At 45.2% G+C, this 12,637-nt stretch overlaps 1 protein-coding gene across 2 annotated transcripts in view; it reads right to left on the bottom strand.

Moving 5' to 3' along the window:
• Positions 1–12,637, bottom strand: part of SLC1A2 (solute carrier family 1 (glial high affinity glutamate transporter), member 2) — a 127,757-nt gene that overhangs the window by 85,421 nt on the left and 29,699 nt on the right. Inside the window, exon 1 of one of the 2 annotated variants that reach the window (XM_012725062.1) lies at positions 9,797–9,871. The exons of the other annotated variant lie outside the window; for it this stretch is intronic. Coding sequence (XP_012580516.1) covers positions 9,797–9,828 — 32 coding nt within the window. The 5' untranslated portion in view covers positions 9,829–9,871. Of the gene's footprint in view, positions 1–9,796; positions 9,872–12,637 lie in introns of those variants that run through there. 2 annotated transcript variants of the gene reach the window in all.

Genomic DNA, 12,637 nt, shown 5'->3' with positions numbered 1-12,637 from the left:
CCTTCAGAACAAGCTGAATTCAGACCCAGAATCTCAAGGGAAAGACGGCCCCGTCCAGCTTACCAGCAGCTCATTTCTTTTCTCCTATTAGCAGATGGGAAGAGAGATGCATTCTCCCTTCCCTCTGTCTTGACATTTATTGACTATGAACAATGTGCTACACCCCAGACTGAAAACTCTTCGTGGTCTATTATGGCATTTCTCGTGTTTGAGTCATTCGCATCCAGCCTTCATTTTTTGTGCTGTATCTGAGTACCACTTCTACTATCTTTCACTTAATAGTTAATAGCGATGGATTCTTTGCACTTAAATATATTCTAAGAGGAAGTTTTATGTATCAGTAAAAACCTACTCGCTGTTGTCATAAATGGGTTGGCATGACAATGAATGTGACAATAAGCCCTTTTATTGAATCTAGCTAACTCTTCCCTGCCCTGCCTTTGTGTAAAAGACAGGTTAGAAGGTTTTAGGAGAGTGATAAAGGGATAGCAGCACCTAACTAAGACATAATCTCTTCAGAATAGAATGGCTGAAAGACATTTGAAAAGAGTCACTTTCTTACCACAAGATTTAACATTAATTTTTCATCAATGCATTTCATGTGTTCCCCAAAATCATCTTTCACCAGCCCACCCATTTTGCACTTTGAGTGAAACAATATTATTTTTCTGGACCCTTACCACAGTATGATTTAGTTATAAATCTCATAGTTTTACAGCCTGTCAGATGCGGATCTGAGTCCTGCTCTAGCACTTCCTAGCTGTGCAACTTTGGCAAAGTCACTAAACCTCTCTGAGTTTCTATTTCTTCATTTGCAAAATAGGGATAGTCATAGCCCCTACCTCTTAATGTGAAGAACTTAGAAAATGCTTGGCCCACATCATGCTCAATAAATTATAGCTACATTATTACTTATTATCATCATATCTCTACAATAGGTATTTTGATACCTACCCTGCAGATGAAGAAAGATCCAGTTGAGTAACATGTCAAGGTCACACAGTCTTGCTTTTTCCATTCCACTAAGCAACCACTTGAAAAAACAGCCAAGATTGTCATCTGTTTCAGTTGAGTATTTTTACGCTTGCCCTATTTGATGCTGCATGTTTGCTTAATGCTGCAGTTTTGCTTAGTAGCTTCCCACTGAGATCCCGAGGCCAATGGTGCATGGGCACCATCAGCAACTAATTGAGGAGATTTCAGGCCCAGTTAGTGATGCACCTGCCAGGTCTTCGGTCCCCAAAGTGGGCTCACTTGTCTCGGGACACACCATTGCGTGAAGGAAAGCACACGAGGGCAAGAGAGTTCCCCTAAAACCACAAGGAGATGCATTTGACAAGCGGAGCCCTGACACTCACATCATGAGGGGTGATGGGCACAATGCTGTCACTCCTGTTCCTTGTTATTTTTAAGGTTCCATTTATACAGTTCTCACCTGCTTTTAATTAAGCTCAACTACCCATCAACACCTGCAGAGAAGAGTTTAAAATGATAGAAAAGTACAAGGCTGGGAGAAAGCAGGTTTTTCCTTCCCAAGTCACTCTCTGGTCTTAAACCATTGACACCAAGTCTTGTTAATAGTGTGGGGGCCACAGAAAGAACACATCCAAGAAAAGCTTTCTTCCCACAGCCTCCCCAGACAAAGGATATACAGGGGGGGGGGGTTGTTATGGAAATCAAGGTGAAAGGCAGGGCAAGGGAGTCTTGTAGCATAAAAATGACCAAGTTCTGTTTCTGCATCCCCTGCCCTGGAGGTCTGACTGTGTCAGAAGTAGACTCTCCAGCCAAAGACTAGAGTCTATTTATAAGGCTCAAATTCTTCCCAGAAGGCTGGCACCTCTCTTCTTCTCCCAAACTGAGGCAAAACAAAATGCTCAGGGAATGAGTGGAAATTCAAGCAGAGGGCAAAAATACAAAGGCAGAATACACAGGCTGAGTGGTCTGTAGGCCAGGACCTGGGGTGTTCCCAGTGCACCACAGGGTCACATCCCAACTGCTTCCCAAGAGTCTAGCTGAGACATGAAACTGTGTGGGGAGCTCCAGAACTGGCAGAACAGTCCAGAAAAGCCCTCTGCACCTCCAGTGTCCCTGGACAATCTGAGGCTCAGACTTGATCACTTGATTCTGAAACAAAGGTTTGGAGGGACATCTGTGGGTCTCCCCCAGAAGGGCGCAGCAGGTTGGCAGCAGAAGGAGATGGGTGTGTGGCTACGGACTCTGAAGCCTGCAAATGGGAGTTTGTGGGAGGCAGATGGGGCAGGCTTGGGGTGGAAAGTTATATTCCCCTACTAATGAAAAATGGCTTTTTGCGGCTAATTAAATCACTGTCTCAAACACAAGATCCCTTGAGCCATCAGAACCATAGCTGGGGCCTTAAAAGAGCTGAATTCATTTATTTATTAGTTAGTTAGTTAGTGGGCTTGGATTGGTTGGTTAGTTAGTTAGTTAGTTAGTTAGTTAGTTAGTTAGTTAGTTAGTTAGTTAGTTAGTGTTAGTTAGTTGTTTATTCTGAATGTTCATTGCTTGTTTTCTGAGCCACCCAAGCCAAACAGGCTAGGCCCCTGCTGCTGAGGACTGGTAATTACAGTGACAGAACATAGGAGTGAGGCAGGTGCCTGGAGCAGGCAGGTCTGGTGGCCACTCCAACAACTAACTAATGCTAAGAAAAATCAGAATGATCTGTATCCCGAGCTAAAAAGACCTAAGGTAGTGAGCACTTCACAGAGGGCTAAGGTAATGAGCACTTCAGCAGCAGCTCATTCCTCCCCACTGATGGCACCATCCATTCTATGCATGTTGGTCCTGCCTCACTGGGACTCCTGACACAGAGCCCATATTCAAACCTTTGAGCTAGATTATTCACTTTTCTACTTTTTTTTTAATAAGGTCAATGCTTTATTCATTAAACTTCTACCTCTGTTAATATCTCCCACACATGCCACACACCTTAAGAAATTTATACTCAAATCCTGTTACTTACTGCAAAGTTAGCTTCAATAACCAGGAAGGACCTAGCCCGGACCAATCACAAACTCAAGTATGATGTAGCGTGTAACTCTGAGAAACTCCCAGTTATAAAAATAACACTCATCAACATCACCTTTTGCTTTCATACCAGGTTCCAGGTGCCATTTTAAGCCCTTCCATCCTTTAATCCTTAACATTGCCTCATGAGACAGATACTCTTAGGATCTCTAGATACTGGACAGAACCAACAGTCAGAGATGCAGGTGTCAGGAGGTGGAAACAGAGTGGAGTTACCAAAGCCGAGATCAGAGTCAAGGGCTCTGCATCTTCCAGATAGAGAAGCGAGGCATAGGGCTGCAGTCATTTGCCAGGTTTGATCTTGCCTGCTCAGTTCTATTTGGGGTACAGACCAAGCTCCTGGCTGGAAGGAGTGGACTCTCCAGTGGGCCTCCCTGCCTTACAGGCTGGTCAGATTCAGGATAGCCCACGTACTATCCAGGGTCTGACTTCAGAAGCACCAGAAACCCCCAAAGCAGGGCTGAGCCATGTCTGGGGCACCACGAAGGCCTCCTCTCAGAGAGATGAAAGGAGTTGGAGGAGGCCAGGGGCTTCCACTCACAGAACCAGGAAAGGGGCTTCCCAGGACCAGGGAACACAGCCCTGGCTGCTCCCGCCCTTGTCCGCTGCAGCTGCCTCTTGGCACACCCTGTCCCTGCTCCCTGAATACCTTCTTTCAGACAGCCAGGCTCAGGGCCAACTGCTGCTGCTTCCAGAGAGGGGTGGGCCCCTCGGGGTTGGGCAAAACCAGCAGAGGCACCAGTCACGAGGACCTGCCCCAGAGTTGCCACACGATGGGTCCCAGGGAGTAAGCACGGGGACAGGAAGCAGCTGGTCGAGGTGGGCCTGAGGCCAGGTTGGGGACAAAGGCAAGAATGGAGGAACAAGGGCCTGAGAAGCAGAACCACAAGTCCTAGAGGGACGTATAATGACTGAAAGGGCAAAGAAATGAAGGCGACAGCAGCTGAGTCATGAGGCGCAAGTACAGTCTGCAGGCTGAGCTGTGTCAGGGTGACGGGCTATGGGTGACCCTCTCTGCAGGGGGGAGTGCCGGGCTGACACCCACAGGCTGGGGGTGGACTGATGTGGGAATTGGGTGAGGTGCCCCTGCTTCTGTTGCAGAGCACCAGGTCAGTGATTGGCAAACAGTGAGAGAACTCCCGTCCCACAGTCACACAGGCCAGAGGCCAGAGGACGCACAAACCAGACGATTCGCTTAATAACAGCTAGTTTACTGAGCATTTTGTGAAGCTCTTGACAGAGACAGTCTAACTATCACAGCAAACCCCTGAAGCCCTATGTGGCAAGGAACATAGTGAATAAGCACCTGAGCTCCAAAGTCAAGTTGGGTTTGAATATTTCCCCTTCTCCTTCACACCTTAGCTATGTGACCTTAGCTATGTGGGCAAGCAACTTAAACTCTGTTTAAGTCAACAGAGGACAACTGAGGTCATGCTTACTGAGCTTGAACTACAGGGGTCTCATCTGTCCAGATCCCCTCATACATGGATATTTTTCTGTCTGTGGGTTCCATGTGCACAGATTCATCAATACGTGTCAGTTGGTTGAATTACAGAGGAAGAACCCATGTATCTAAAGGTCTGACTATAAACCGTAGTCAGGGCTGGGCCCCTGTAGCTCCCTCGTTGCTTAAAGGTCATCTGTAGCTATAGTGGCAGTGAGGATTAAGTAAAACAATAGGGGAAATATCTAATGTGGTGCCTCACAGAGAATAAAGCCTCCATCATGTTAATTAGAACAATATCATTACTATCATTATGCCCTTTTAGAGGCAAAAGAAGAAGAAGAAGAAGAAGAAACATAGAAATGTTAGTAATGATAATGATAGAGCAGGAAGGCAAACCCATACGTGTCTTCCTAGAGAAGCAGGGAATGTGCCATCCTGTCTGCCTCATGCCATTCAAGCAGGTGAAGAGAGGGGCTGAGGGAGAGGCCCCATAGAATGCAGAATGGAAGGAACAGAGAAGCAGAGGAGGTGGGGGCCAGGGGATTCCTGGCAGATCCCAGGCACTGGGCTGGGTGAAGGTAAAGGACACAACCAGCACATCCTGGGTGCTGAGCACAGTCAGGAGCTTCTACATACAGAAACCCAGAGGTACAGGCACCAGTTCTCCAGCAGAAATTGGTTTTTTAGGTGGGACTGTGATGCCAAGCCTTTACTCTGGTCAGAACCACACCAAGACTTGCAGGCCTGGGCAGTGATGAGGCTGTTACTAGCCCTGGACTACAGAGCCATGGGAGGGGAGTAGGCCTCAGGGGATCAGCCATAGAATTGGCCAAGACATGCTGAGGATTTGCTGGGCACAGGGAACTCTCCTATGCATTTCCTGCTTCATCAACTCATTTAATCTAGAGCACAGCCCTAAGGAGTCAGTTCTATATGGCCACTCCCCCCCCTCAGCCCCCTTTTTGTGGGCCAGGACATTAAGGCACAGAGACATCAAGTATGTTCACAAGGTCATACAGCAGGTAAATCAGAGAGGCAGAAATGGAAACCAGTCTGTTTGGGATCACTAATGCCCAGCCAGGCTGAAGTAACTGGATAATGTGTTAGCCTTGTAATTTGCCAGTGGGTCCTGGGGCAGTGTAGTACATGTAGAGCAGTCAACTACTAAGCTGGAAGGGAAGGAAATATCAGCTAGGCCCATATTGGGTGCTTACAAACTGAGTGATCCTCTTAAATGCCAAGATTATGAAAGATGAGAATGGACTGAGAAACTGTCACAGATGGGAGGAGACAGGACAATTAAATGTCAAGCGAGATCCGGGATTAGATTCCAGACATGGGAGGGGAAGACTGGTTGAACCCAGGGGTCTTAAAAGTTAATCGTATCATAGCAAGACTCATTCCTGAGTTTGAATCAAAGCTCTATTGTCAGGCCAGTTACTGCCATTCCAGGATGCAGAGCGAGAAAGGGGCATGTGAGAATGTTCTGTATTCTTTCTGCTTTAAGTCTAAAATTATCTCTAAATTCCCCTGATTGTGTTGGAAAAAAAAAAAAACAAATACAAATGACAAAAGGCTTAAAGCCCCTGGCATCCTCAGTTTAATAATCTCACGTGTTTATCTTGGGCAAGGGGACAGGCACTGACTTCGATTTGATATTACATCTGTTTGACACTGAGTGACAACAACCAAAAGAGAGAGAGAGAGAGAGAGAGAGAGAGAGAGAGAGAGAGATGGCAATACTTCGATTGAGAAACCGGGATCTACACAGAAGAACAGCTTATTTACATGAGCGGAAAGGTAACTATATCCTCTTTCTTTCCGACTCACATCCTCGGTGCTGCAATCAACACAGCTAGTGGATCCCCGTCTGTTGACCGCTGATGCCTAGGGCAGGCCTGGATCCCCTGGAGGGAAGCATCATTCTGGAGGCAGGTGGGCTTCCAGAAATGCAGTAGGTTTGGGCAAGTCAGGGAGAACCAAGTGTCTTCATGAGGGTCAGGATTGCTGACAACCAGAAAGTAAAGAAATAGATGGTCTCCCTGCACTATGACTATGTGCCAAGTGCCGATGTAAACATTAGCTCATTAGCTCATTGCAAACCTAGGATGAAGCACCTGTTATTGTTTTCTCATTTCATGGATCAGGAAATTGAGGATCAGAGAAGTGAAGTAACTTTCAAAAGCCACACAGCAAGTCAGCAGTAGAACTGGGATGTAACTTGGAAACCATGTGTCTAGAGAGAACACTGGCTTCTCTTTCTCTGTTGACTTTATTATTTCAATGGATATTGAACTGGCAGTAGGGTTAATCATACCCTGATTTGTCTTCAACTCAGAGAAGGGGACACAGAATGAATTAGAAAAATGTCACTGAACACACACTACATACCTGATGCTCTGCAGCCATTATTCCACTAGACTGTGAGAAAAGGAGAGTGTTGGGGCCCTCCCTGGTGGCTCAAAGGATTAAAGCACAGCAATGTGAAGCTATCTGCAGCCACTGCAGCATGAGTTCGATCCCTAGCCAGGGAGCTGACCCACATGGTGCAGCAGACCTCTCCTGTCTCACCCACTGCTCCCCTCAGCAGTGTATTTCAGTAGATCTGCCTGTTCTGCTCCCTACTCTGCCTTTGGCGAATCTTCTCATCACCACTCCCCTCCTCTGACCTGTACCCCAGTTCTTGTATGCATAAATAAATAAAAAAAATTTTTTTAAAAAAAGTTTTTCAATTCCAAGTGCACATGAAGTAACTGAGACTCAGAAAGATTTAGTAGCCAAACACTAAGTGGCCACATCAGAATGGACATCCAGCTCTTCCTGGTGGCCAAAGCCCTTGGGGACTCCAGTCACTCTATTTCCAAGGAAGATTCACAAGGTGAAAAATTACCATCAAGCAAGTAAGAAGAAATGAGCTTCCTCCCAGCTTCCTATCTGTAGTGGCCAGGATAAGCACACTGGTGCAGATCTTGTCCTTCAGGGGTTGATTTTGTCTTTCATGTTTATCATACCCTGATCATTCAGACCTAAACAACTAGAATAGTTTTGTTTGTTGGTCTGCTTTGTGTCTTTGCTTTTGTTTGTCTTCTGGTTTAAAACAGCTATTATAAAGGCCTATAATATCTACATCACCTAAAAAACTGCAACCTGTCCTCTCCTTTATTCCAGTGAAGACTTTCTTTTCAGAAACCAGATTCACACTCCATTTCACTAAATGGCCATTTCTAATGAAAACACTTGCTTTGAGCATTGCGCTTGGAAACCCCATTCGCTGCTGCAAACAGAAGAATCAAGCCAGGCTGACTCAGACCAGCACTCCTAAACCCCAGCCTCAGCTGAGTGTTTCACACTTGAAAACACAATCCCCAATGCCATTGCCTGCACCCCAAAGTCACATTTGCCTTTAGGAATCCAGATTCTGTAGGGGAAAGCTTTCAGTGAGTCTGGAAAAGAGAATCAACAGTTCCTAGGAGGCAAACTCCAGTGCAAGTAGCCTGATGCCTTTGCATAGATTACACGAGGGGCTGATTATTCTAAAACGTTGTTTGGGTGATGATACACAAGAAGCTGGGGAGGTAGGGTGAGATCCTCCTGGGAACGGTGCTCTGAGAGCAACCGTTGCATATTTTACCTCTTTCACCAAAGGCAGCAGGAAGACCAAAAAAGAGCAATGACACAGATCTAAAGCAGTCTAAAATTGTCAGAAAACTGGGCTAATTTATGAAAACCTTTATCTCCCAAAGAGCTCATCCTTTCCATTTACATCAGCAGCTTTGTGTTTTTATGAGCGACTCTAAAAGTTCACTGCCCTCCTTTCTCAGGAAATTATACTACTTGGCATAAACCAAGAAATTTTCTAGTGTCAGAAGCTACGATGGGAAACAAAGTGGGCCTTTGACGGCCAGTGAACCTGGGATTGATAAATGGTGCGCCTTGAGCTTAACCACTCAAAATCAACAAATGTGTAAAAGACAGGCCTGTGTCCAAACAAACACATAGCCCAGGGTTCTTTTCAACTAAATTCTGTTAAGTCAAGTCTGTCCAGACACAATTAAAAGCTGGCAATCACCTGCCCACCTTGGAAAGGATACATAGCTGATCTGGCTAATTTTAGCTCTGGAGGGAGAAGATGGAGCAAGAAATCTGAGCCCTTGTTGTCAAAGGATTCAATGCATTAAAATGTGTGACACACAGACCAGTGTCCAGGATAGGAAAAGTTCTCTAGAAAAGTCATATCTCATTGGGGCTGCCACTGCTATTTTTATTATTAATAATGCCATTCAGCTGCCCAGATTCACAAAACGCATCAAATCCTCCCTACACATAGCAATTGGATTTCAACAGACAGTGCACATAGCTTAAGAAGACAGACAGAAAAGCCAGACAAACAATCTTCCCCTCACGTGGAGCAAGGCGCCCTTCTCTCTGATATGTTTTTTGGGAGAGACCACTAGCAATTTGGGAGCTTAGAAGCCTTTACTTGAGACTTGAGATGATGCCTTTTCTTGAGGCTTGAGAGGATGCCAAAGACTTTCCATGAGAACCATTCTAGGGAAAGAGAGACATTTGATCGCATTTTCCAATGAGAAGCATATGTCCAGGGAACATAAGCTTCCTCCACGCACGTATGGATGGAAACAATGCTAAGTACATTCTGTCCCAAGAACTTACTCATGCTTAACTTTAACTTAAATCCCAGGATCCTGCCATAAACCGGCCAACTGAAAGGTTGCTCAGAGAACAACTTCTGGACAATCTATTAATTGCGTGCAATTCCCAGCAGCTGAAACAAATGTTCCATGTAGTTCAAACATACAACGGGCTGGTTAAAAAAAAAAAAAAAGTTGTATTGTCTTTTCTTCTTCCCATGATCTTTGAGTGAATCTAGTAGATTCCATTGAAGGCATGATTAACAAAATATTTTAACAGAATATTTTACTTGCATTTTATACTGGGTCAGGTTCACCATCTTGCAGATTCTTTCAGGCAATCTACAGAAGGTCAGATCTGTAAGGACTCACGTATTGTCATAACCCATCTGATTTCATTTGATCCCTCAGCCAACTTGTGAGCAATGCAGGGGCTCACTGGTCTGATACAAGGCAAGTCCCCAAGCCGTAGACAAGGGGTGACACCATGGCCCTTGGTTCCTCAGTCCCATCAATGGGGACTGTTTTCCTTTAAAACAAGGAAACCCAATCCCCTGGGTGGTTTAACTCTAGCAGTTCTACAGAAAGGTGGCTGATTTTGCATTGCCTGCAAAAAATAAATTAGGGGTGCCCCTGGTCCCCTGTGAGCACTAACCTTCTCCGAGTGTGGTCCTTGGGCCTCTTCATGGATACATGCGTGAGAGTTATTCTGGGTGATGTCCTGTGAAAGACTTTTATTTAAATTCCCAGCTAATCTTTGCTGCTCCCTGGACTGGTCTGATCTCTTGACACATCTTAGCTCAGGTCTACAGAGAGCTGTAAAAGGACAGTGTGAACAAGCTCAAGGTTTCTCTCTTTCCCTTTTTTCTAAGTCAGTTCTCTTCTATCAATCACCCTTTTATTCTCTTCTGCATAAGCAGCAGTTGAGGTGAACCAAAAAGAAAGGGGCAGAGCGAGCCAGGCTTCTTACAGTAACAGCAACAGGACAATTTAGAGACTGGGAGGGGTTGGCGCCTGCGCACTCTCGCCATGCTGTTTGCTTTGCACGCCTCTGGGTATTTGTAAGACTCTGTAGGGAAAAGGTAAGCTGCAGGGGTGGTGGTTATGCTACTAATGACACCTGGAGCTTGAAGCAGCAGGATTCACGGCAAGTGCTGAAGTTCCAGAAGATGGGAAGCAACACTTGACTTGGAAGTCACAGGTATGCATGATAACATGTACCTGAAAGGTGTGATCCACTTCTCAGTCATACACTGTGTGGTAAACTGATGTGACCTCTACAAAAACAATCAGAAAATGTATCCTTGAACACATATTTTTGGAAAAATCACAATACTTGAGAGTCCCAGGTGGAAAAGGGATAAAAGTCCTAGCTAGAAGCCATGCAGAACTCAGGTGTGCCTCACCTACTGTTGAGACTTTTTTTAGGCCTCTGTCGTATCCATACACATTTGTTTTCTGTCCTTCCTCACGTCTTCTGTATTGCTTTCTCTTCTTTCCTGTTGTCTTCCTTTTTTTCTTCTAAGCCCTGCATCTCTTTGGGGAACCTCCCTCTTTCCACCTGCTGCTTAGAAGTGACTCCCACGAGCCAACCCAGACCTGCCCCAATACTCAGCCTCTCCTGCAGTGGTCAGATGGGGGACAGGTGTCGCCAACACCCAGATAATGAGACCACTCCCTGGGCCTTTTTCAGAAGCCTCTTTATTGCTGGATTCGCTAGCTGTAAGGACCCCATAATCCTTGAGAAGCCTTCATTGCCTGAATCAAAGACAACACAGAAAAGCCCAAGAGATGGTAGGGAACAGGATCTCCAGGAGGAGCTGGAGAGCTAGTCCTGTGGGTGCAATCCACAGGAGTCCCAGATACCCCAGTTATCTTAACCAATAAAATTGTCTTTGAGTTGGGGTTCTACCAAGCATGCCAAAGAATCTTTAAACACAGCAATATCTAGGTGTGGACTTGGATGGAGCTGGAAAAGATCATGCTTAGTGAGATAAGCCAGAAAGAGAAAGAAAAATACCGGATGGTCTCACTCATAGCAGGAGTATAATGGAGCAGGCGAGAAAATAACAAGAATAATGAACAGCCATATACCAGAGACATTTTGCGGGGGTGGAGTGGGGAATGGGATCAAAAACGGGGGTGGGGAAGTTGGGGGGAAGTGCACGGGATTATGGTGTTGGCACACAGGTGACTTGGTGATGGGAAATCCATGGGGATTACAAATTGAGATGGCAAAAAAAAAAAATGTACAAAATGATGTAAAAATAAACTGTTACAAAAAAAAAAAACACCAAAGGAACGCTGAAATATATTCACTCATGTCCACTGCTGATCTGAGGGCACCAGCCCCCTCAACAAAGGCCCCCAAACTGATTTCATTTGCATTAGAAAGCAAATGGGGAATTCCATGTCAAGACTACTTTGTCCTTCAAGAAAATAAAGTCTAACATTTATTTCTTATAGCAGTCATATTGCACGCTTTTGTTCTATTTCCCGGGAAAGTAAAATTGCCCCAGTGATTTCCATGTTCTGAAATAGTGTGTAAGTACTGACCTGTTTTCATACAATTCCCTTCACTGAGTGGGGTTGTTGATAATGATGATGAAGACGAGAATGGGGAAGGGCTCTTAGAAGCCAAGGGCCCTGCAGAAAGCCACCAGCCACCAGCACCTCTACTTTCACTTACACAGTGTGAACTGTACCCCACAACACAATAAAGCTTAGCAATGGCTGACCATCTTCCTCCACTGTCCTAGTTGGGTTTGAGGATGCTTGAAAAAGAAATGCATGCACTCACTTCAGTGCAAACAAAGGAGGAAAGCATAGGAGGGTTAGGTAGAGTTAGCTCATGGAATCCAGAGCAAGAAAAAAAATAATAGCAGCTTTCTTGTTACATGCAATTTGGACCAGTGGTTGGAAGATTAATCAACAGAGGAGGTGAGAGCTGGGAATGATTATTTTTAAAGTGACACCATAATACTATAAACATTTTTAACAACATGCATAAAAGCATTCATGTGCCAAACCCGGATGACTTCAGGTCCCATGTGGAACACAGAAGATGGTTAGTCTCATCCATGAAGCTTACTCCTGGTTTGCTGAATTCTGACCTCATCCTCTGAATCCTATGAGATTGGTAAAGTAATGTACAGATAAGTGAAAAAGACCTTCCTCCTTCTCCAATAAAGAAGACCAAGCCAGAGGCCATCTGCACAGCATATGACCATAATTTAAAATGACAAGTACACGCAGGAGCCAAGAATCCTAAACTCGTCAGTGTTAGGCCCAGTGATTAGAGAACATTGAATCACTGACCCTTACTCATTGCTGAGTTACTGTGGTTGGTGTGATCCAGAGCCTCATTCCAACAAGAGTGTAAAAAGGGCTTCTCTACACTGACAAGCATTTCTCTGACACCTACAAATTGTCTAAAAATTCAACTCAATTCTGACACTACCTCGAAATAGCGTCAGCTTCCAGAGAATCCGGGTGT

Source organism: Condylura cristata, unplaced genomic scaffold (assembly GCF_000260355.1).
Source record: "Condylura cristata isolate star-nosed mole 26May11 unplaced genomic scaffold, ConCri1.0 scaffold00015, whole genome shotgun sequence".
NCBI lineage: Eukaryota > Metazoa > Chordata > Mammalia > Eulipotyphla > Talpidae > Condylura > Condylura cristata.
The sequence above is the reverse complement of the archived record's forward strand: the minus strand, read 5'-3'. Positions and strand labels throughout refer to the sequence as shown.